General features: G+C 43.7%; 1 protein-coding gene across 1 annotated transcript in view; it reads right to left on the bottom strand.

Moving 5' to 3' along the window:
* Positions 1–26,269, bottom strand: part of PUS10 (pseudouridine synthase 10) — an 87,014-nt gene extending 60,745 nt beyond the window's left edge. Inside the window, exons 1-4 of the mRNA XM_004710202.4 lie at positions 26,240–26,269; positions 21,398–21,538; positions 16,755–17,003; positions 14,712–14,798 (exon numbers count right to left, since the gene is read on the bottom strand). Coding sequence (XP_004710259.1) covers positions 14,712–14,798; positions 16,755–17,003; positions 21,398–21,523 — 462 coding nt within the window. The 5' untranslated portion in view covers positions 21,524–21,538; positions 26,240–26,269. The remainder of the gene's footprint in view (positions 1–14,711; positions 14,799–16,754; positions 17,004–21,397; positions 21,539–26,239) is intronic.
* Between the last annotated feature and the right edge of the window lie 66 nt (positions 26,270–26,335).

The raw sequence follows: 26,335 nt of genomic DNA, 5'->3' as shown, positions 1-26,335 counted from the left end.
AACATCCATTAATTATCACATCCTGGAATGTACAAAGTATAAATCTATGAAAATTGGAAGTTGTTAAATATGAAATAGGAGGCATAAAGAGCAAACTAAATGGTAATGGTTCTTTAGAATTGAGAAGTCATACAGTTTACAGTGCCGGGAATGGTCAGTTGAAGAGGAATGGCAGCACATTCATTGTCAAAAAGAACATCGAGATTTATCATGAAGTATAATGATCTCTGTATAGGGCAATATCTATACACCTATAAGAAAGTTCAGTTAAAATAGCTAGTATTCCAATTCATGCACCAACACCAAAAGTTTTCCAAAAAATTCCAAATTCACCGCCATCGAGTTAAAGCTAACTCATTAGCGACCCTGTAGGGTGGGGTAGTACTGTTCCTGTGAGTTTCTGAGACTAACTCTTTATGGGAATAAAAAGCCCCGTCTGTCTCCCCAAGGAGCCGCTAGAGGGTTTAAACTGCTGACCTTGCAGTTAGCAGCCCAACACATATTCACTGTGCCACCAGGGCTCCCAGTGATGAGAGACAGTTAGTACTAAAGAAATTGAATTATACCAACTTCTTCAGTCTGGAATTGCTTAAACATGCCATCGAGATCCATTGATAGTTATTGGCCATTGGGAAAAGTTTGGAAGCACAGAGGAAGGAGCAATAGTCGGGGAATATGGCCTAGGTAATAGAAACTAGGCTGCACATCACATGATAGGACTTTGCAAGATTAATTACTTCTTCATTGAAAATACATTTTCTTTCAACAATATCAATGGCAACTGTAGAATGAAACTCACAGGATGGAATACACACTAATCAAACTGAGTACATCTGTGGGGAGAAATGAGAGAGAAGAAGCTCAGTATCAGTAGCCAAAACTACGTAAGAGGTTAACTGTGAAACAGACCATCGATTGCTTGTACGTAAATTCAGATGGAAGTAAATTAAAACAAGTCCCTACGAGCCAAAGTATAGCCTGGAGGACATCCCACCAGAATTTAGGGACCATTTCAATAAAAGATTTGATACACTGAACACCAAAGACAGAAGACCTGACCAAAACTGTGGGTTGCTATCAAGAAATATTATACATGAAGAAAACAAAACGTTGTTTAAGACAAGAAAGAAAAGAAGACCAAGAGGCTCTGAAACTTGCTCTTGGATGGAGGGAAAGTGGAAGCAATGATGAAGTATGAGAGCTGAACAGAAATTTGCATACAGCAACTCAAGAAGATAAACCATTACAAAAAAATGTGCACACACCTGGGGTTCGGAAGCTAAAAAAGGAAGAACACGCTCAGCATATCTCAAGATGAAAGAACTGAAGAAAAAAACTCACACCTTGAGTTGCAATATGGGCGAATTCTATGGGCATAAATATTGAACACTGCAGAAAACATCAAAAGAAGATGGAAGGACTACACAGAGTCACTGACTATAAAGAACTGGTTGACATTCAACCATTTCAAGAAGTAGCATATAATCTAAGAAGTTCACGCAGCACTGCAGGCACTGGTGAAAAACAATGCTCCAGGAAGTGATGGAATACCATCAACAAGCTGATGAAGCACAGGAAGCACTCACCAGTCTATGCCAAGAAATTTGGAAGACAATTAACTAGCCAACTGACTGACTGGAAGAGATCCACATTTGTGCCCATTCCAAGGAAAGATGACCCAACAGAACATACAAACTATAGAACGGTATCATTAATATCATATCCAAGTAAAAATTTGCTAGTGATAATTTTTAATGGCTGAAAAAGTACATCAATATGGAACTACTGGAAATTCAAGTCAGACTCAGAAGAGGGCATGGGATGAGGGCTATCATTGCTGACATCAGAGGAGCTTGGCTGAAAGCAGTGAATACCAGAAAGATGTTTTATCAAAACTTGTTCAGATGAATAGTATGCACGGATCTCTCTATATTTAGTAAATACATCACTGTACTGGTCAGGAATCTTGCTCCAATAAAGGAGGAAAAAGCTTTAAAAAAATGTTTTATTAACTATGCCAATGGGGTGCTTGAGTGTGTGAATCATAGCAAACTACGGATAACACTGCAAAAAATGGAAATCCCAGAACACTTCATTTTGCTCCTGAGGAAAGTGCACCTAGAACGAGAGTCAAGTGTTTAAATAGAACAAGGAAATGTTGTGTGGTTTAAAATCAAGAAAGGTATGCCTCAGAGCTATATCCTTTCACCATACTTAATCTGTATGCTGAATGAATAAGCTAAGAAGGTGGGGGCTATATGAAGAATAAGACATGAAGTTTGGAGGAAGGCTTATTAACAACCTGTAATAGGCAACAGACACATCCTTGCTTGCTGAAAGTGAGGAGAACTTGAAGCACTTGTTGACGAATACCAGCGACTGCAGCCTGCAGTATGGATTGCCACTCAATATAAAGAAAAACAAACCCTCACAACTGGACCACTAGACAGCATAATGATAAACAGAAAAAAGACTGAAGCTGTCAAGGTTGTCATTCTACTTGGCTCCACGTCAACACTCACAGCAGCAGCAGTCAAAATGTCAAATGGTATATTGCATTGTGAAAACCTGCTGCCCAAGACCTATTTCAAGTGTTGAAAAGCAAAGATGTCACTTTGAGAATTAAAGTCTCCAAAAACTCATATCCATCGAGTTGATTCTGACTCATAGTGACCCGATAGGCCAGGGTAGAATCACCCCTGTGAGTTTCTGAGGCGGTAACTCTTTATGGGAGTAAACAGTCCTGTCCTCTTCTATCAGAGCAGCTGGTGGGTTTGAACTGCTGACTTTATAGTTAGCAGCCCAACATGTAACCCACTACACCCCCAGGGCCCCTTGTCCCATCAATGGGTATTCTACTCCACTAGGGGTTTCGAATTGTTGACCTGGTGGTTAGTAGCCCCATGGGTAACCACTATGCTCCCAGGGCTCCTGTGGACTAAGGTGGGCCTGATTCACGTCATGGTACCTGCAGTCAGTCACCTCATATTGCATGTGAAAGTTGGACAATTAGTACGGAAGACGGAAGAAGAAACAATCCACTTGAATGACAGTATTCGTAGAGAATACTGAAAGTACCCCGGACTGTCAGAAGAACAAAAAAAGTTGTCTTGGAGGAAGTAGTCAGCATGCTCCTTAGAAATGAGAATGGCCAAACTTCACCTCACAGAACTTTGGACATCTTATCAGGAGAGATTAGCTCTCGGAAAAAGGATATCATGCTTGGTAGACTAGAGGGTCAGAAGGAAAAATGAGAAAGACCCTCAAGGAGAGAGACTGCCATAGTGGGTACAATAATGGACTCAACATAGCAACTGTGGGAAAGGTACAAGACAGGGAGTGTTTTCTTCTGTTGTGCATAGAGGTGCTACAAAGTCGAACTGATTCAATAGCACCCTAACAACAATAATGAACACCTGTGTCAAAACAGACTTCTTTCTCACGGACATGGCCACCTAGGAACTGAAGCTGGACTTCGGCTGAGTTCATGTCCCAGCCACCTTGTGTAGAGCTCTTGGGTGATCACCTGTCCTCATCCTTTCTCCCTTGGAGAACTTGTCCCAGGAAGGCAAGACAGTAACAGAACCCTAAGCCTGCTCACATGTCTGGCTCCACAACTTCTCTGACACATGGCAGCTCTGCCTGGTTAGCCCCTTATCCTGAGTTATGTCCATGGATGCGTAGTTTAAGACGGTGAGTGAGAAGGCACTATGCAGAAGGAAGGTGGTTAAATGAATAAAACCAACATTGGCATAGATACAATGGGGAGATCGTGTGGCTTTAAAAAAGGGAACATGAAGCAAGAGCACATCCAAATTCCAGTAAATGTGACACATCGGCCAAGTCATATAACCTCTACGAGCTTTGGTTTCTCCCCTTCACATGAAGCTGAGGGGGATGATCAGTGAAGTGGTCAGAATCAGCCAGGCTGAAAAAAACATCGCCCAAGCATGTGCTCTTTCCAATCCACAGACGGTGAGGGTCCATGATGCTTTCACAGACGGAAGGGGGCATTGGGTTTTACACACAAAGGTTGAGAACTCCTGGATTCGCTCTCAATCAGAGATCCCCAACAGGGGTGGAGGAGTTCCCACCATGTGAACAGGGGTCCACCAGTGGGGTGGCACCATGGTCAGAACTGCCCACACATCACAATCACAACCTTATTGCCATTTTTCTACGAGCGCCATGAAGCAAACAAACAAGACGAAAGCTCCAGAGTCCTGTTCTGGATGCTCACCCCGTCTCCTCCAGGTTGACCACGCCATGAGGCCAACCACGCAGGTTCTCGCACGCCAGCGCTGGGCTCACGGAGGCAAGTTAACTTTTATAAGAGGGTGGGATTGGTTTGCCGCAAGGACTCACTCATCACTCGGGTTCTGTGAAAGGCTTTCCTACTTGCAGGCTGGGTATCTAAACATAGTGAAGTTATCAGCCCCGTGCCACGCCCCACAAAGAGTTTACTGAAAGAGTCTTCAGGGGCAGAGATGGTGTTTCGGATACTTTTGCATATTTTACAAGTTTGTAAAAATACGCTTTGCCTGGGCATGGGTCACACAGGGATTAAAGCAAATTCTAAGCCAACTGACCTAACCAGAAACAGATTTAGGAATTCTGGAGCCTCAGGAAGGCGGTCAGATCCTGTGGAGCGTAGGTGAGTCTGAAATGGTGGACGAGAGAGAACAGAAGCTGGTTTAGGGAGAGACCCATGGCTAAGGAGCCGATTCTGACCCACAGCAAGGCTGTATGAGGTTTCCAAGACTCGAAACCTCTCTGGGAGCAGACGGCCTCTTCTTTCTTTCACAGAGCAGCTTGTTGGGTGTGGACTGCCAACCTGGCAGTTAGCAACCCAACACCTAAACATAGCCCCCCAGGGCTCTCGATTTAGGTAACAACAACAACAAAAACATCCATACAAATTAAAACTCGAGAAGCCACAGGAAATATTCACAAAAGCAGAAAACACGTGTATGGGATGAAGAGGTTCATGGCTGGAGCCAACTACAGACCTGTCCACACAGTACCAACTTGACAGTGTTACTCTCTATTGTGGACCTCAGAGAAACGTCCTCAAGTGCTGTTCTGTGGACTAAGTGTTCTTGGAAAACAGGTCGGCATCAAGAAAAAAATCAGCACATCAATCTTGTTGTTGGCTGCCGCTGAGGAATCCCGACTCATCTCGACCCTCTCTGACGGAGCGGAACTGTCACATAGGGTTTTCTAGGCTGTCATCTTGACGGACACCGGTCACCAGGCCTTTCTCCCAAAGAGGCGCTGTGTGCGTTCAAACTGCTGTCCTTTTGGTTAGGCAGCCGCCTCCAATCAATCAATAATGGAGGTACATACTGGTGCATTCAATTAAGAAGAAAATACCGGGGTATCCAATCAGGATGAACGGCCTGGAGTTGAAGGCTGTCAGAAAGTCACATGCAAAACCTTGTTGCTGGGCATTTTAAGAACAAGGGGGATCCATTGCTCTCTTCAGATTCTTAATGATCACAAAATGGTGAGAAACCCACAGATTTAAGAAAAAACCTCGTCCTTCAAAGACGGGTGTCAGAATGGAAGCATTTCTTAAACATAAGATGGAGCCACAGAAATGATACTGCTGTTATTTTTACCTACTTTTCTAAGACTGTCCCTAATTCCAAAACTCAGCTTCAAGGCGTGGAGACAATACAAAGTATAACAAATGCAAAGGGAACAACGTTTTGATCTGACAAATGAAACCTCAGTGGGATAAGGTGCATATTGAGAGGCAGGTATTTCCTGCCACCAAGGTTGGAGTCAATACAGTGAACTGTCCCCACGCCCACCCCCCAACACACACACACACACACACACACACACACACACACACACACACACAGCCAAAGAGGACCCTCTAATGGGACAAACTGGTATTTCCTGCCATCAAGGTTGGAGTCAATACAGTGAACTGTCCCCGCGCCCACTCCCCCAACACACACACAGCCAAAGAGGACCCGCTAATGGGACAAACTGATAATACAATAATGCCCTCTACTGGTCTCAACGTGTAGAGACAGAAGTAAACCTGTAAGAAACCTCAGACCAAATTCAATGCCACCTAGTGGAGTCCAACCCTGTAAGGCAGCTTCGGAGACTAAAGCTTTCTGTGGGGCAGAAGGCAGCATCTTTCTCCTGAAGAGTGGTGGACCCCAGTTGCTGGCCTTGCAGTTCATGGCCCAACCCCTAAAGCAGTTAACTTTGAAAAGAGCTTAACAGGATGCTCTCTTCCCATAAATGCAAGTTTACCCTAGGGGTTTAACGCACTGGTAAATCTGAAATTCAGTCATCCTCTTTATCGCCAAGGCTGCAGAAACGGGCAATCAGGCCGGGGGTCTGGCAGAGAAGGGCAAACCAGACGCAGGGTCCACTCTGGCTCACCTCACTTGCTGGCAGTGAGCTTCCCCACCCTGCTTCTGAAATGGCTCACTTTATATTAGGTGTGAGGACCAGTCGGCCCTCTCGGACCATAAGGCCTATGGAATCAATACTAGGTAACATCACAGAGGGAAGCATCCAGCCATCACATTAGGGGGAGTTCATTAAATGTCTGACCAAAAGCAGCACGCGAATTTGTACACTGGAAATTTTGTATGCCTTCAAATCCTGTAAGAAGTATCCAAATGGCTCTTGGCAGAAACAAGGTTCCCCGGTACTGCTGCACAGCCAGCAGGGTGGCAATCCTTCACATCTGAGTCATAGAACATAAACAGAATCTTCCCCCACCTTCTCACCCAGACCCATCAGGAAAAGGTCTTTGGATAGGAGTGGCAGATACTATGGTCAGAAGGGCCACATTAAATCATCTTGCCCTAAGATTTTTTCTTAAAACAATGCAGGATCTTGGAGTTGATTCAATAATCTCTCTGATCAATTATACTTCTTTTTATACGACACCAGACCAAGATTCAAAGAGATTTTCATCACAGCTGTGATTTGGCTATTAACTACACCTGGTTTAAATGTAAAGCTTCTAAACCACTCTGGCCTCATCCTTGACCTGGCAAGTTTTATTTACCCAGAGAACAAGAACTTAATGTTTACTCCTGATAAATTTTAATCTTCCTAGGTTTTTCCCATTTCCTATCCCTTTTTGGATCTCCAATCTAAGACTCAGCCTATCTGCCCTTCGGGTCATCTACACAGTGATAAAACATGCCCTGTGTATCACCACCGAGAGGAAGTGTGAGCAAGGTAGGGTCTGACAAGAGTCCTCAGCCCATGAGAAACCTCCCTGCAGTTCAGTCATTCCAGTGGGTAGGAGAACCACCTGAGCAGCTCTCAGTTAAAATACAGGCTCTCAGGCCCTGCCTCTAGAGATCTTTGGTTGGTTGTTTTCACATCAGTTAGACTGCTAACCACAAGGTCAATAGTTTGAACCCACCAGCCAGCCTGAGGGAGACAGATGAGGCTTTCTCTTCCTGGAAAGATTTACAGCCTCATAAATCCAAAGGGACAGTTCTACTCTGTCCTACAGGGTCACTATGAGTCAGATTTGACTCGATGGTGGTGTTTTTTGATGTGTGTGTGTGTGTGTGTGTGTGTGTGTGTTTTAAGGTGAAAGTTTACAGATCAAATTAGGTTCCCAATTGACCATTTCGACACCCATTTCTCAGAGACACTGGTTACATTTCTCACAATGTGTCACCCTTCTCGGTCACTCATTCTGGTTGCACCACTTCCTGTGCTCTAGCTTCCCTGCCCCCTTGCCGCCTTCTCTGTCTTAGGGTCAAATTTTTTTTTAAACCACCTGGTCTCATGTAAATAAGCTGCTTTTTTAAAGGAGCTCGTTACTCACTAGTTATCTTCTTTAATGCTGTGAGTCATTCTCCCAGATCTAGAGATTTTGACTGAGGTGATCTGAAGCCAGGACCAGTCATCTGTTTTAAACACAATCTCCCAGGGGCGTCTAGACACAGCTCCAGGGACGCCCGCACTGAGTAAAAGAAGACTGCGCCCGTCCCCATCCAGCGCTGCCTGCAGAGAGAAACGCTCAACGGTGGACACTAATCATGAAGTAGCTCCTTTTGGGGATGGCCGCTCAGTCACAAACCCACCAGATGGCCCTCACACCCTGCTCGTCTTTCCTAGTCCAACGACATGCCATTCTAGTCATGCTGGTGGTACTGCACACCCTGCACTGCCAGTCGCGCCAGCCTGCACGAGGAAGACAGGATGTGGATGTGATTGGTTCTGCGTAAACCTGCTCCGTGTGCTGATGACCAGCCTGTCCTCATCCTTGGGGCCCACAACCCCTCTCCTTTGGTTCCTGACCTTGCCAGAGTTGAAAGGGCAAGCTCGCCGGTTGGTAGTTAGCAGACCAACTGCCTTCGCCTTTGGAAAAGTGGAACTGCCCTTGTCTGTCTCCTGTCGTTCGGCAAATCTTTCCAAAGCTCCCAGAGATCGCGGACGGTGGCAAGTTCTTTCTGAAGCTGCCCTCCGACGTAACTCATCCAGGTCTGAAGGCTTGCACAAATTGAGAGAGGCGTCACCGCGTGGGGCTTTCATGTGGCCCTGTGCAGCTTGAAGATCATTTTCCTTGACAGCAGGGGCAGGCGCAGAATAGGTTTTCCAGCATTCCGCTTTCTCTAGATCATTCATCAGCGACATCACCTTGGCTCCGCAGAGCTGATCCGCCCCCACTGTTCATCTTGGTCTGGCTCTGAATAAAATGTTCACTGCACGGTCTCCCTTGTCATCTTTCCACTGCAGCTTCTCCTTTCGCAGTTGCTATGCTTACTGCTCCGAGCCGCCTCCTTGCACCTGTGAGAACGAGCGTTCACCTTTCCCCAGTTTCTCTTGAAGCCGGCCGCAGATGGGTCCAAAAGTGGGCAATTGTTAGAGTCGAGTAATGGGTACATATGGGTTCACTACACTAGTCTCACTACTTATGAAATTTGGCAAAATAGTTTAATATAGGATATAAGTAAATAAGGTGGGGCAGGGGGCTCAGAGAGAAGGGAGGCAGGAAGGAAGAAGTGAGGGGTGGGGGGAGAGAATTCCATTTCTTCTTCATTGGGGTATATATGTTTATTTTTCCCCCATAAGCTATCTTTCGTTGGTTGAGATAATTTGGTGTGGATTAAAATCTGATTGCACTCGCTCTGAACTTCCTGTTACGTTCTCTTCCTGCTGATTCGAATACTGTGCAATAATGACTACCTGGTGGGATCCATTCTACTGTGCTCCTTCCCATATTCCCAGCAGAAGAGCCAGTTCAACCAGTTCTCACTGAGGCCTGGAGTAGTTCTCCAATCGCCCCCAAGTTCTCACCCAATGGTTCTTATAGTGCGGTCCTTGTCCCCGCATCAGCATCACCTATGATCTTTTTGGAAATGCATACCCATGGATCCTACCTTGACCTACTATGGACGTTTCCTCTAGGAGCAGAAACTATTCCAATGTGCTTCTTGCCAACTATGATTTGCACCAGGTTCTCTAAACACTGGGAGCCCCCATTAGACTGTGATGATCTTGTGTCTGCAAAGTATCACCCTTCCCCTCGGGATGGAGCAGGCTCCTTCTCTGTACCAGCAAAGATGCTCTCTCCTCCTGTTGTTCTTCCAAAGCATCCTTCCAGTCTTACAATCTCAAGTGTTCAACACAGGTGTATCATTCCGTGATAGATTGCACTATTTTATCTCCCTTTTAAGAAGTCTGAGTCTTGTAAAAAGATGTATCGCTTTTCTTTCCATTGTTATCTGAATGACAAGCCTCATCCCAGAAAGTGACTGTGCTAGACAGGAGACATTGCGTGCCCTCCTTATCATCTTGGAGCTCTCAGGTAAGCCTTGGACCGCTAACCACGGGGTCAGAGGTTCACAGCCACCAGCCACTCCTCGGGAGAAAGACAAGACTACGTATCTGCGAAAGTAAAGATTTACCAGACAGAACCTTGGAAGCCCTACGTGGGGGAACTGTGGGTCAGAACCCACTCTACGAAAGTGGGTCTGGTTTTCTGATCTCAAGTCTTTTTATCATTCAGATTTTTTATACTGGTATGTAAATTTTGGAGCTTCCATGTCTTGTGTCTAATTTGTTACCAGAGTACTGTCTTTGGTGAAGCCCTGGATGCTGCCTCCGTTTATTGTTTGCGGTCTCACTAACAGGATCCCATCACTTCATCTGCATACTGTTCCTTCTCTTTAGCACCCTGCAGTTTCAAGTTGTCTGGAGCACATCAGCTAGTTTCTAAGAAAACACACTCAGGAGATATATCCTGCGGCAGTCAGATTTTATGTCAACTTGATCTGGTGTGACAGTGTTAAGGGAGGTGCCCAACCTGTCAATCAGCTCACAGCCTGATGATGCTTCCTTTGGGGGGGTGGCTTTTTCTATAAGAGAGACGCTGGGAACGTCTCTCTCTGCCTCTTCAACTTCCTTCCTGCTGGGACTCTGTATTTGTCTCCTGGGGCAGCCCCATGGGGGCTGCTGGCCCTGGGAGCCAACCTGTCCCACGCTGTCAGCGCACTGCCACGTTCCCACCGAACTTGGATCCATGAGACCCTGCAGATGAGGACCTTCCTGCTTGCCGCCTCACCTTTCTGATCACCAGCCTTTGGCTATGTGAGTCTGAAGAGGGCCCCAACTGGCATCGGACCCATGAACTTGAGTTGGACTGGGCTAGGACGCCTTCTTGATATAGATTACTTCTTGCTATAAAGTGCTTTCTTACAACCAAGACTAACACATATCCCATCCCTCCCTCCATAGTCTCCCAAACGTGGTACAGTGATGAGGATCACACCTTTTAGTGTTAGCGGCCATCAAGTCAACCTCTAACTCACGATGGTCCTACCAGACCTATGCATCCTCATCGTGGTTTGCAGACTAAACTGTTGGGAGCCTTAGGGCTTTCACTGGCTGACAGTTGGCAGTATACAGGCTTTCTTCCTAGCCTTAGTCTGGAAGCCGTGATGAAACTTCCTGCATCCTGCCACAGACAAGCCTCCACTGACAGGCAGGTGAGAGCTGCGCACAAGGTCTCTGGCAAGAAAGGTGAGAACTGATCCACTAAGCCACTATTGTTCTCTCTCCTTCATATGGCTTTAAATTGGTGCTTAACTTGTATCCACCCAAAAGATGTGTTGAAGTCCTGACGCCTGGTGCCTGTGACTGTGAGTTTGTGTGGAAACAGGGTCTCTGCAGATGTGATCAGTGGAATTGGCATGAGGTCATACTGGAGGAGGGTTGTTCCTGACCTCATGTGGTGGTTTCCTTATACAAGAAGCTGCACAAGGGGGCGAGGGGTGGGACGGCTGCACAGGCAGGCAGGCAGGCAGCGGGAAGGCGGTCGTGTGACGAAGGCGGAGGCAGAGGCCTGGAGAGGTGCATGTACAAGTCAAGGAACCCCGAGGAGGCAGTTGGCCTCCAGAGGGCCCAGACCCTACTGTCTGACTTCTAGCCCCTGGGCTGTGGGAAATAAATCGCTGTCCTTATAAATCACTCGATTTGTATGACAGTTTTGTTACAGTAGCCCTAGGAAATGAATATAATAAATCAATAAAAACTATGGTTATATCTAGGAAGGGATTAGTAGGGTCAGAAGCATGAATGGACTAATACAGATTTTATAGCCAGATTTTTAAAGCCCTTTATTTGAGTTGATTCTTTTTAACTCAGTCCTTTTACAAATACTGTCATATTGATAAACTACAACTTGCTTTCAAATCAATATTATCTATGATTATAATTTTCTTCTTAGAAGTAGGGAAATCTTAGCCACCAAAGGATTATTTCTTTTTCAGAGCCTTACTTTATTGATCATTGTAAATCATTCCAATTGCCTCCATTATATATACATTCCACTCTGACTTATGAAATAATTAAAATCAATGCTCTCATGTATACTGAAGTTTGTTCTACACACAGCCAAATTCATCTAAGTCAAAAGTATTTTAAGATCGAAGTTGAAAAAAAAAAAGATCGAAGTTGAAAACCACAATGTAAATGGGATAATGTAGAAATCACAGAATTTATATTTAAAATGCAAGAATATGTTGAAGTTCTATAAAAAAAATTTAAGATACATAAATTTGAAGATAAGCATATTTTTTTAAATTGGGACATGTAACAAATAAACTAACTTGTTTGAAAAGCCATTTGTTCCCAATCTGGACTACCAGCTGCCAAAAAGCCCCCACAGGATTCACTCCCGAGAAGTCGATGCTGACTCATAAACGACCCTGGAAGGTGAGCGGAACCACAGAAGCAGTGTGTCCTTTGTTCTAGGTTCTGTCAAGTCGTATTAACAGCTGAGATTAATGAATGGGTCTGGCCAGACCCACAGAAACCACCGAGGGGCCTGAAGCTAACCAGGCCCCATTTGGTAGGTAAGAGTCCTGGGCACAGGCTCTGATGCAACTTCCCGAGGGTGACCAGGCATGGGAGAGGGGTAGCACATCCCTCTTGGAACATGGGAGCTCCATACTGAGATCTCTTTAAGAGCTCACCTGATGTGTTTTCATGTGTGTCCTTTTTGGTTGTAATAAATCTGGTGCTGGAAATATAACTTTGATTCTCAAAGTCCTTCCAGCAAATTAACAAACCCACAGCGACCAGTGCCTGCCTGTTTGACAGTCTGTAAGCTCTTCTGATGCGCAGGCTCTGGGTGGCAAGCGCCTGAGGGCCGCTACCTGGAAAGCTGGTCTGGAAGATGGTGAGCTCTCAGGGCTAAAGCCAGAGAGTGTGCCAGCAGGTAGCTGGAGGCAAGGACGGAAGCGTGCGAAGGTGAGGACCGACCCCATCTCCACACCCTGGGGAAGAGATCCTCACCAGGCCATTTGGCAATGACGGTGTGGGTGGGAACCTCCTCCCGTGGCCTGGGCTTAGTGCCCTAGCACATCTCAGCATCAAAGAAGTAATAAAGGCTGCCAATCAAAGAAAGTAATCTGACATAATGATAAAGGAAAACCACCATGGTTTCTGGAGAAATCTGGCCTGTGAAAAATAGGGTGCTATACCATCTAAGCCCTCAGTAGATCTGACTCACAATGACCGTAATGTTTCTTGAATAATAACTTTTCTTAGGAAATGAATGGGTAAAACTCTCATTGATTAATACAAAAGGAAACAATGAGATTTTTTACAACACGCTAAACTGTAGAATTCCATTACTTCTCCTATAATTGGAATAGTCACAAATGTCTCCTAAATGGTTGCACATTTAACATTTCTATTAAAACAATCAGTTATAAAAAGTAGACAGTTCAAGTGGAATAGTTCTGTTTTTAAATAGTCTCTTTTATTTCTAATATGGAATAGGAATACTTCCCAAGTAGACAATAACTACAAAATTAATATTGTTAAAATCATCACACGAGTGATAAAAATGGACAATATATATTTTAGTTTAAAACTATGAACTTTGAGAGGAATGGTTTAGTGCTAAGTAGGATCTATGGACAACGTCTAGAAAATGTGGGGCTTTAAAAAGTTCATGGAAAATATCCCATTGTTTTTTATTATTCTATGCTTTCTTTTGAATTGAGAAAAGAGGTAGCCAACATCACTGAATGAGTTTTATAGAAACGGTTAAATGAAAACCTAATCTGCTGTGTAATCTTTCACTGAAAACACAATAAAAGTTCATTTTTTTTAAAAAGTGAAGATCCCATTATCTTTTCAATCAATTTTCTCAGGAACATTTTGAGCCTCCTCATATACTTCAATAATTCCTAGTGGTGTCGCTCAGACGCTTGGGCCTTTGGTGAGTCGCTTAGCTGTAGGGTGGGGTGTGCTTTTCTCTCCTCAAAGGGAACCCTGAAGCTGCCAAGCACGAGGAGCTACATTGTGACTGACTAGAGAATGACTCTGAGTGTCTGCGAAGCTCAGTGTTTCCCTGCCCTCCCCTCCTGCTTCTACCGCTCGGTTATCTCGGCATCAACACAGGTACCATGTGAAGTCACTCTTTTGTCACTTCGCAGTCACTCCACTCATCTTCCATAAGCTTTCGTCCGGGCTAACACTCACGCATCCCAGGGGACGTGCTCCCGTGACGCTGTGGGAGCCTTGGGTGGAAGACACCCTATCAGAATAAGCGGATAAACTTAGGACCCAGTGTTGTCATTTGGGAACACAGGTCATTCACACTGGACTTCACTTAACAGTAAAAACAAAGAGAGTTCTGTGTTTTCACCCCTGTTTTGATATGTAAGAATGCTACAGTAAGGAGCATTTGTCTTCCATTTAAACCCAGGAGAAATGATGTAGCAAAATCGCAAAGCCCCAAGTGGAAATAAATATGAGGCTACTTCTCTTTCCTTTTATCATTGACAAGAAGTACCAGCTTTTCATATTTTTACTCCAGAGAGTAAGGAGGTTTGTCGCAACTGAAATGGCCCTGTGCTAGGAGCCTCGCATGGCGCCCCTCTCTGCTTCACATGGTCTCTGCAGCCCCTCACTTCTCTTCTTCTGGAGAGCATGCCCGGCATACAGCGCATGCTCAGTCGAGATCAGCCGCTGCGTGAGGACCTTTGAAAAGATAGCAGTCCCACAGGAACCACTATTCCTTTGTTCACTTCTTCACTCCACAAGTACTTACTGAACAGCTATTTCTTTCCTTCATTCAATCCGTATGTAGAACACAAGAGTAATGACAGGGCGTGTAACATTTCCACGTCCACCGTTTCAGAGAAATGCCGAGTGGGCATCTCACGGAGTTCCAAGCATGCAGATGGCCTTACCTCTCTTACAGACAGCTGTGGTGGGAAGGAGACCGACAACACCAAGTTGGTAAATTCAAACCCAGAGGCCTCAACCTTCTGGCACACCTGAAAATACGTAAATTGTATGAATTGCCAAGAGTTCCTGAAAGCTTTCCTCTCCATAAGATGCATGTTTTTGTTCAAATGACACAATAAGAAATACAGATTTTCATATTGAAGTGTGGGGTTCTCAGGCCTCCTGCAATGAAATATAAATGATGACCCCCCCCCAAGCCTGACACCACCTGCAGAACAATCTGAGGGGTGTCAAATAGCTTTTCTTAGGTCACCTGATAGTTTCTAAGTGTTTCTATATAAAATAAAGCCAAGGGCCGGGGCTTTCTCTCCTTTTTAGCTCCTTGTTAGTGGGGCCGGGAATGAGGAGAGGCGCGGGGAGCCCCGGACAGTGTTTCTTTTTGTGCATGATATGTCGTAGACCCCTTTGCTGGCTTGCACAGTCGTGCTGAGAAAATCAGTGACCAGAAACTGCCTGGGTCGGGGGGACAGCAGAAGATACCACGAGTAGCCCCACTTTTCCTTTTTCCGGAGTGGGAGGACAGTAGGCACCGCTGTCTAGGTCCCCAGGTTGGGGACTGAGTATAGCGCAAGGTCACATGTGCCAGTGCTGTTTGTGACAATGTGGTCTTCCCAAACGACTAGTGGGTTTGTTTGGGGGTTTTGCTTAAGTTCTAAACCAAAACCTAGAGCCAGCTGATACTATTTAATAATCTGGAGGATAAAATAATGGTGTATCAATAAGTGGAGGGTCCTCCTTATGACATATGCTAGATTATGAAACATGTAAAACATTCCACTTTATCCAGCCCCCCCCCTTTTTTTTGGACTTTGTATTTTACTGCATGTCTCCTTCATTTTTAATCGATAAAGAGTAAATTGTCAAAAATAAATAAATAAATAAAGTGAAGCCAAATCTGGCACTCTGGACAGCTGAGAACCAAGACAATTCCACATTCAGTCATTCACCTTCTGGGGTAGTTATGGAAGTTCCTGTCAACTTGATAAACAGGGTGTAAGGGTGGAGTCTAGCCTGTCAATCAGGTCACAGCCTGTTGATGGCTCCGTGGGGGTATGGCCTTCTCATGAGGAGGATTCTGGGAACTTCCTCTCTTTCTCCCTGGAGGTTGACCATACTCTCTCTCTGCTTCACCTTCCTGTGGAGGAGACACTCAGAGAGCTGGAGGAGCCATGTGGAGACCCGCCCCAGCGCTGAGATGCTTCTACCAGTATTGGATTCACAAGCCTTTTCACCCACTAGCCTGTCATCTTCCTGCATTTGGCATCACCGCATGTGCTGCATGAATATAAAGAGGAATTGATAGACTAGTATTGGGCATATGGGCTAATATCGGACTTATGGACTTGATCTGGATGGGGCTGGGATGTTTCCTTAATATATAATTGTTCTTTGATATAAAGTTCTCTTACACACACGAGTGTTTCTGGATTTGTTTCTCTAGTCAACCCTGCCACCACACCTTCCACAAAGCTAGATCACTTGTCGTTTCTAGATGCTGATAGGTATGGCTAAGACATTTTCTCTAACTCCTCCAGAAACTCCAAACCCACTGCAACTGATGATGTGTCTATTGGGCAGGGGAGAACTGGCCCTGTGGGTTTCCGAGACTGTAAGTCTTTACGGCAACAGAAAGCTTCTTTCTCCGGGAAGCGACTGCTGGTTTCAAACTGCTGACCTGGCAGCTAGCAGCCCAGAGAGTAACCACTACACCATAAGGGCTCCGCTAACCCTTTAGCTATGCTGAACAGCAAATGGACAGCAAACTGCTCACTTCTTGATAGTGCTCGTCACTAAAATCCGTGGGTACAGACATTAGTACTCTCCAGGCATCAGGTTGATAAAAAGGTGGTTTGAGAATAGCGGGCTTTTATCTTTTTTTAATGAAACAAAATTAAATGAATGGCATTGTTCCTTTCTGTATAAGAATCTTAGGCCTTAAAAACGAACACTCTGTAATTGTGCATGTGGTACAAAGGATTACTTACCTTTTTAATGAAGTCTTTTTCACAGAATTCCTGAAGAATCCCTAGGCATATATTGCACACATTTAAGCGGGAGGGCCTGGGAGCAATGCTTCCATCTGCAGAGAGCCTTCCCTCCCCATTCTGACTCAGATCAGCAGTCTCATCATCCGACTCTTGCAGTCGAATTTTCTTGAGAGGTGGATTTGGGACTTCCAAAATCACTGTATCCGTTTCAGTTTCTAGGAACTTCTGAAGCTCATTGAGTAAGTCCTAGAAGGTAAATCAAAGAAATAGTGATGGCCCTTTGGCAATGCCCTTAATGGTCTCCAGGTAAAATGAAGCGTGAAAATGTATGACATATCACAAAGTGTTCTAATTTTCAGTTACATAAATTCAGAAGTGCTGATAAACCTAGAACCCCTTCCCAGGGGGACGAATAATGGAAAAGTGGGTGAGGGGCGATGGAGGAAGATGTAAGATATGGAAATAATAATCTGTAACTTATCAAGGGTTCGTAAGAGAGGGTGGGGGAGGGAGGGAAGGAAGGAGAAGAAATGGAGAGCTGATATCAGGGGCTCGAGTGGGAAGAGAATGCTTTAAAAATGATGATGGTGGCAAATGTGCTTGACATACTGGAATGAATGTATGGATTGTGATAAGAGATTTAAGAGGCCCCAATAAAAGTATTTTAAAAAAATCAGAAGTGCTAGAATATGTGTAGTAGGAAAGACAGACAGAGGGACTCAACAGCATAAGACAGGCCCATTGGAGGAAACCTGAGAGGGGCTCTGGCCTGCGTCAAAGGCCCTCTCTGTACAGACCAGCAGGTGTTGTAGGCCTAGTCGAGGGGGTCCAGTTGTGGCTGGGGATGTGTGATTTGGATGCTGCAGGGACCTGGGGTCATCTGCAGGCTTGTGTCCCTGCTATCTGCACAAGAAATCACTGAACAGGATGTTTCTGCAGATAGGGGTTTCTGTGTGTCAGTCTCACCTTCAAGAAGCACTTACCATATATACTCAAGTATAAGCAGACCCGAATATCAGCCAAGGCACCTAATTTTACCACAAAAACTGCTTTAAACATGTGCTGAAAAACTTGGCTTATACATGAGTATATAGAGTAATGTATTTATCAGTCAATGTTGGCTTTATACCAAACCCAATGCCATTGAGTTGATTCCACCACAGAAGGGCCCTGCAGGGCAGCACAGAACTATTTCATAAAATGGCCAAGACTACAATCTTTACAGGGAGAAAGATAAGGCTTCCTACTCCGGTAAACAGTTAATCTAGGAAACCCACCGAGACAGTTCTTCCCTGGCCTGTAGGGTCCCTGTGAATCAAAACAGACTCAATGGCCGAGAGCATCGTTACGGAATCAGACTGCACACCTTCCCCCTGGAAGCAGCCAGTGGGTTCAGCCCACTACCTTTTATCATGAGGCTCCTATTGGCTTGATATGGAATCTGAAAGACAACTGCCTAACTCCTATAAAACACTTGTGCTTTTCTTTTCTTTTTTTAAGGCTTCACATATCAGTTAAGATAAAGTTCTAAGTCTGAGACAGAAAAGTTCTGTTAGCAAATGTATTCATATGGTTTATAGTTCTGTGAAGTAACTGTCCCAGCAAAAGCTTCAATTCTAATTTTTAATATATAAAAATCAAAACGGAATTCCCATTGTTTTAGGTAATTTGATAATCTCGCAATTCCTGAAGCCTCGTGAGTATATTTAATTAATATAAAATCTGAATAATTAAACAGATTTGAAAGTCAATGAAGTAAAGATAATTTCAAACAGATGGCTTACTAAACAAGAGACAAACAGGTTCTGGCAATGTCAAGATTTGACACTATAATTACAAATAATTTATATGTATTAATCGAAAGAAGCCATGTACTAAATTCTGGATTGCCTAATTCTGTCACTCCTTTTATGGTAAAAACTGGCCTTTCTTGGACACTGTCCTTCCAGTTCCAACATTACACTTATCTAATACTCAGAGGACTTTGCCAGCACCACCTTCGTGTCTAAACCAGACAGGTTTGTTATTTAGTTGTTGAATGAATACCATGTTGAAATTCACTCAGCTTTTAATATACTTAGCCTAAAAGGTGGGGAAAATGTTCGCACAAATTTATTTCATTTTATTAAGACTATAGTGCCCATTTTATCTTTCATATAAAAATACTCATACATACAAGTATATTCAGGTATATGTACGTATGTGCATATGAATGTGTATAACATATATGACTAGAACAGATTAAAATTTAAGAACATTTACCCAAAATCATCTTCAATTTTTAAAATATTTATATTAAATGACACAACTAAAAGTTGGTAACACTCAGTCTCTTTATATAATGTATATATACATTATATCTTTAAATCTTATATATATAGACTTATAAATTATAATGTATCTGGGAAAATGTGTAAGATGAGTTACACAAAACCAGCCTTGTGATTTATAGCCATGTTGTGTATAAATGAATACACACATAAATTAATCATCATGGTATATGTACCATACTTTCCAGTTTCCCACGTGCTCTCCCATACGTTATTAGGTCTTGTCCTTTAAAATCCCACAAGCTAGATGTAATCATCATTCCCACTTTAAAGAGCAGAAAACTGAAGTTGGAAACTAGTAGGACTGGGACTCAAACCCGTGTCTTCCAGCTCCAAATTGTGGGCTTTGCACTCACACCAAATGTTCAAATTCTAGTGTGCTCACTTAACTGGTGTGTGACTAAGGCCAGGGTGCTTCACGCCTCTGAGCCTCAGTTCTTCATCTGAAACTAGAGAGTGAGAGGGCGTGCTTACCGAGTGCTTACCTATGAGGATTACATAAGAGCCTGACAGAACAGTGCTAGCCCAACGGTGGGTGTCAGGTCCCAGACAACAGGAACAACCAATTAGACCAGGAAAAATAACGGCTACTGCTAACTCCTCAGTAATTTTAAGATTTAATTATGAGGAAATTTGAGTACAGGAAGCCCCTGGGTTAGAAAGGTCAGACTTGCAGACCATGCCATACCTGCCCTTTAATGTTATGTAAGTTTGGCCTCACTTTTTGTGTTGTTTTTTAATTTGTCTTCACTTTGAAATGATTGAATCAACCCCTATACCAAATCAAAATGAAATTAAACTAAAAATTTGTCTCTGAGTTCAAGGAAAATAGGAACACATTCTTCGCCCCAATCTCCTTCACTGACTGCATGTGCAGCTTTTTCACTGGGGTATGGACTGGAGTCTGCTTGCGCTAAAAGAAAGCTAAGTGAGAAGGCGCTTAGGTTCGACTTATTAACAGATTCTGAAAACGCACAAGTTAGGAATGGATCTTGCTGTAAGCCGGGGACTGCTTGTATTTTTGTTGTAATTTGTTGCATAGCAATGATCATGGTGATGAGGATGATAAATGCTTACTTCTAGAGGATTTTATGCCAGCACTTTACTGTTAATCAAGTGGTAAATACAAATGGTTATAAAGAGAACAGAAAAAGAAAAAGGAAAGAAAAAGCAACCCACTCCTTAATCAGTGGTACTTTAGAATAAGATTTTAAAATGTGCTTTCCTGTAATTAACAGCAGCCCTCATGGCATAGTGGTTGGGCTACTAATCCCAAAGTCAGCAGTTCAAAACCATCTGTGGCAGAAAGATATGGCTATTTCCGTAAACAGAGTCTCGGAAACCCACAGGGGCTGTACTCTCTTGTCCTATAGGGTTGCTATGAGTTGGAATGGATTCAATGGCAGTGAGGTTGGTTTTTTTTACTCCTTGTAAAAGAAGCGCTCATGATCACTGCACACTCTTATTACATTTTAATGATATCTAGTATGGCCATTATTACATTATTTTGTGACAGTCAACTGGATATCCTTTAGGAAAGATCTATATTAGTGTTTCCCAAAGTGGGTAATATTGCTCCCTGGAGAGCTACAAAAGGAGATACGTACATTGTATCTTGGATTATGGGCTGTAGTACCCAAGCTTTTCATTGCCAGGAGGGCCCCGAGTAATTTTTTTCTGCAAAAGAGGTGGTAGGCCAAATAAGTTTGGGAACCTCTATATGAACATAAAAGGCACAATGGAATTGTTTCACAGAGTCTACTCTGCTAAATGTAAGAGGGAATCATTTCATAAGAAACTTGGATTCCTGAGACAGACAGGTTTTTCTAAGACAAGGACAATTCCATAATTACCACTTCAGTGATTATTTTATTATACTTTGTTTCTGTTGGTTTTATTGTTGTTTTCCAAGTTTCATTGGCATATAATTTACATATCATACAATTGAGTCGGTCACCTGTTCAATCATATCAGGGGAATTGTACAATCACCACCACATCTACCTTAGAGCCTTCCCAGTTTTTTGCTTTTTAATGGAGAGTGATGGAGAGATGTCCATTGCCATCCAGTCAATGCTGGCTCATGGAAACCCTATGGGACAGGGCAGAACGGCCCCCACGTTGCCTAGACTAAAATCTTGTTGGAAGTGGACTGGCTGGTGGGTTCCACCCACTGACCTTCAGCCTACAGTCAAGCACTTTAGCCACAGTACCCTCAAGGCTTCTAATGGACAGATAAGTACCCTCACATGTCTAGGTATTCCTATAAAAGTCCAGAGAATCTTTTAAACTAAAAATAATCACAAAATACCTTGTAAGGAAGTTTGTACGGTGTGTGAAAATCCACACCACAGAATCTGAAGATACATCTTGGACAGGTACCAGTACTGAGCAAAAGCCAGGCCACACTCTTGTTTTCCTCAGTCAGTGGAAACATGTTGAGTAACTGCAACTAAAAAGAAAAAACAAAGTAAAACTAAACCCTCGGCTTCTGTATTTTACTTCCACAGATGAATACATCACCTTTGGGGGGAAATCAGTTTTGATTGAGAGACACTATTGGGCAATTCTCCCAGTGCTGCTTTCTTTAGATACAGGTCCTAAAACATGAAGGAAGTTTCTACAATGGAATCAATTTCTCACTGTCAAAGAATGTAGCTGAACTTCCTAGATGAGGATACAGTCAGTGAGAGAGAAGGAGAAAATCATCTTCCTGAATGGTTGTCTCTGAGGAGGATCATGAAAAAAGTCCAGGGTGGAGTTTTTGCTTCTTACGTATTTGAAAACGGTGTTGACTCAATCAGCTTTCTCTACTAGAAATTTAAAATAAAAGTTGCTGTAAAACAACAACCCGATCTGTTTGTATTGTGTTACACTTGGAGTCGCTAGGAGGGCGCAGAGGTGTCAACTGCACTGGGTGGCATTATCAGAGGGGGTGACACCAACATAACTCTGAGATTTTTGTGCAGTATTTCAGCAGAAAAAAAAATTTTTTTAATAAGAAGCTCCCTCTACCAGCACACCTTGTTTTATTGCACCTTTCTCTGTTCTGCTTCTCTGGCATTGCATTTTTTTGACGAATCTCGAAGGTTTCAGTCAATTCTCCAATGAGCAAGTCTCTTGGCCCCATGTTTCTAACACCAGGTGCTCACTAAGCGTCCAGGTGTCACATTTTGGTCATTTTCACATTTCAATTTTTCCCCCCATTATGCTATTGCATCCGTCATAGGTAGATGGCAGTCTAGTGTAAACCTGACTGTTTTATGCACTGGGCAACCCCCAAAATGCGTGCGATTCACTTTATTGCGATATTTGCTTTATTGCTTTGGTTTGGAACCAAACCTGCACTATCTCCAAAGGTATGCCTGCAATGAGTTATAACAAAAACATTTGTGTAAGCCCAGCGTACATGTCTCAATATACCCACTCAGCTAAAACTCTGGGCTAGTTTACTCCTGGAGGCTTCTGCGCGCTCTGCCCAGAGGTGTCAGTATTCCATCACAGGTGCTGCGGATCGCGTGCTTGTGTCTGCATGTGCGACAAACAATGCTGTTTCTTTGTTGCTGCCAGTGTTTCTACAGTGGCTGATTTTGTCAGCTTTTTCTGGTGTTTTACCTACAATATTGTGGAAATTGGTATTTGTGAGGTTATTATCAGTAACTTTTGTGAAAAGAAGGAATAATTAAAAATGGGCTTTCCTGTAATTAACAGCAGCCCTCATGGCTTCTGCTCAGTCACTAGTAACATTATTACGACTAGCATTGTCAGTCAGTGTAGGAGATCTTGCAGAACAATTTTATATGTAGTCATATAACTTAAAAAATTGTACATGTAAGAAATTTATAACTAGTCACATATTTATCACACATGCTCTATGGTTAAAATTTACAATAAACATTGTGAAGCGAGGTGGCGAAGGGATTAGTTATCAGGCATCAAAGAACAAAAAATCGTATCATTGTATGCTCACCTCCCCAAAATGATCGCTGAAGACAAATGGGTGCATAAGCAAATGTGGTGAGGAAAGCTGATGGTGTCCGGCTATCAAAAGATATAGTGTCTGGGGTCTTAAAGGTTTGAAGGTAAACAAGTGGCCACCTAGCTCAGAAGCAACAAAGCCCACATGGAAGAAGCACACCAGCCTGTGTGATCACGAGGTGTCGAAGGGATGAAGTATCGGGCATCAAAGAACAAAAAACCGTATCATTGTGAATGAGGGGGAGTGTGGAGTGGGGATCCAAAGCCCATCTGTAGGCAACTGGACATCCCCTTCTGGAAGGGTCATGGGGAGGGACGAGCCAGTCAGGGTGCAGTGTAGCAACGATGAAACATAAAACTTTCAAACATTTTAGTTCCTAAATGCTTCCTCCCCTACCCCCACCCCTACTATCATAATCCCAGTTCTACCTTACAAATCTGGCTAGACCAAAGGATATATACTGGTACAGATAGGAATTGGAAACACAGGGAATCCAGGATGGATGATCCCTTCAGGACCAGTGGTGAGAGTGGCGACACCAGGAGGGTAGAGTAGAAAGGGGGAACAAATTACAGGGATCTACATATAGCCTCCTCCCTGGGGGACGGACAACAGAAAAGTGGGTGAAGGGAGACATTAGACAGTGTACGATATGACAAAATAATTTATAAATTATCAAGGGTTCATATGGGAGGGGGGAGTAAGGAGGGAGGGGGAAAAATGAGGAGCTGATGCCAAGGGCTTAAGTGGAGAGCAAATGTTTTGAGAATGATGAGGGAAAGGAATGTACAAATGTGCTTTACATAATTGACTTATGTATGGATTGTGATAAGAGTTGTATGAGCCCCTAATAAAATGATTTTAAAAACGTTTAAAAAGTATTGTGAAGGATTCTGCATGGCCTGGCGGCTCTCAAGGGAGCAGTGTGTGAGACACCGGAGTTAACCTACCTACAGGGAATACCAACTCTAGTGGCCCGCTAAGTTTGATTCACTTTAATAAAAGTCAGTCAGCCATTCAAAAGTTATTTCCTAAACCCAAAAGTGTCGATTTCACTTGATAAAAATTTAACTAAGTAACTTAACCATTAGCAAGTGAGAAAAATCTGCTGCCCCTATTCACAAGATCTCCAATTAATTAACAAAGTAAAACCTGCCAAACTGTTTACAATATTTATCTAAAGTTGCTTCATTTTGTTTTGTGTGAAAATACACACCCCTTTTTGCAATTTGAACAAACTCACTTAGTAAAAAGATAACCCAAAAATTCCCTACCCTTGAGTCAATGCCAACCCATAGAGACCCTATAGGACGGGGAACCCTGTGGGTTTCCAAGGCTGTTAACTCTTTATGGGAGTAGAAAACCTCCTCTTCCTCTGGCATGGAAGACACTAGCATCTTTTAATTCATACGGTTTCATAATTCAACTGAATTCACATAAAATGTGTGTTAGGGAGAAGCTCTAGCTAACAAGGGACTATGCAGCTGTTTGTGTTTGTCCACAACTCAAACTTACTTGCAAGTTTCCAAGTGTTTGGGGCCACATGCCAAGAGAAGTAGATCCTTAAAAAAAATAACGCAGCATGAGCCCTTCACCACAAAATCAGTTCGGCAGCCAGGCTACACACTATAGATTGCTTCTGTCTGGTAAATCTGAGTCATCAGGTAAAGGAAAGAGAAGAAAATCAGGCTTGTCTGGACATACCAGTAAGAGGTTGGAATATCCGGATTGAGAAACACTGACTTGGAGTGGCCTACGTGAATGTGGGTTCCAGGGTATTTTCAAATAAGCATATAGAGCGAGTGGAAAACACCCTTTAAATAATGAAACTATGCAGTCAAGTCATTATTGCATACATCGATCGGTATCTCTCCCCTCTGTCGTTTAATCGTCTAGTTTTAGTGTTGCCTTGGAAGGAAGAATGATGCTCTGAAGGACTGAACATCAGCAGTTCAAGTCCATCCCTTGAACTACATGTACTCCCATTACATGTAGAGGCATGGTTTCTGACTCACTCTTTATTACCCCTTTACTCCTACGCTACAAGGCTTTCATTTAAGCCAGAATTACCTTTTAACCAATTAAGAAAAAAATCAGTGTGGTTTGATTTTTTTGAATGAGCTTAAAAAAGACACTTTGTTGGGACTCAAAGTAGTTACATGCTACTTTGTATGCTCTATATATACCTCAACACCAACACCCCCTTTGACTTAAAGACTGAGACAAAAGTGCTAAGTCAAATCTCCTGGCAGTGAGCAGTTTGCAAACCTGCTAAGAATGAAGACAGCCCCTGCCCGGACCAACTTGAAAAGGTTTTTAAACAGGCACACATTAAACGAACAAAATTAACATGTGTGTGTCTGTGTGCACGTGATTAGTCATTGAGCTATGAACCGCTCAAGATCTTCACCTGGCAACAATCTAGCAACTTCTCAAGCATGTCGACATTAGAGGAAATACGTTTTAAGATTGGCTGCTGCTACTCCATGTTGAGCCCTGCCATGGCAGTGTCTTAAACAAAAGTCAGTTGTATCAGAATGATTATCTTTGATAACGAGTCCTGAGAAATGCACCCCACGCAGTAAGGTCTTTATTGTTGGCTACCTTCGTTGTTTATTTGTTTTTCGTTTATGTTTGTTTTACAGAAAGAACCCTGAGACAAGTCATTGCAACAGAACCTCCTCCCAAGGGTAAAGGGTTTCTCCGGGGATAGAGTCCCTTCTCCGCAAGTCACTAACTAGCCCAGTTTCCCAAAGGAGAAGATGGGCTTTTCGCCTTTTTGGACGATGACAGCAGAACTACTGCGAAGGAAAGCGCAAGGGCCACTAAAACGGACCAGACTTGGGCTCCACATCCCAAAATCCTTTAAAGCTCATCCCCATAGAGAAGGGGGCGGGCGGGGAAGTGAACGACTAGCGGGGCAGGCACTCACAACTTCACTGAGCTACCAGCTCACTTGGCGGTAGAAACTGCCATGGACTCTTGGAAAGTTCACCCCACGATCTAACCTCGATTTTCTTTTTGCCAACCCATCCCTTCCCCCGCCGCGTCAGGTCCCAGGAGCCTCCCACTCACCCTCTCCTTGCTAACAAAGCCGCCCCAGCAAAGAGAGAAGCCACCCTGTCCACCCACACCTGCCCCGGGCCCAATTCGGACCCGCGCCCCCAGCCTCACCTTTGCCCACGACGAGATTTAACCCCTTCCGCCCCTCAGAAGGAACGGGGAAGACTAAAGAAGTGCACCCATTGCGCGCAGGGACTCTGTTCCCCC

The sequence above is a fragment of the Echinops telfairi genome, unplaced genomic scaffold (genome assembly GCF_000313985.2).
Source record: "Echinops telfairi isolate 266 unplaced genomic scaffold, ASM31398v2 ScPeMD7_2573;HRSCAF=3158, whole genome shotgun sequence".
Lineage (NCBI taxonomy): Eukaryota > Metazoa > Chordata > Mammalia > Afrosoricida > Tenrecidae > Echinops > Echinops telfairi.
This window is presented reverse-complemented; position numbering and strand designations above follow the sequence as displayed.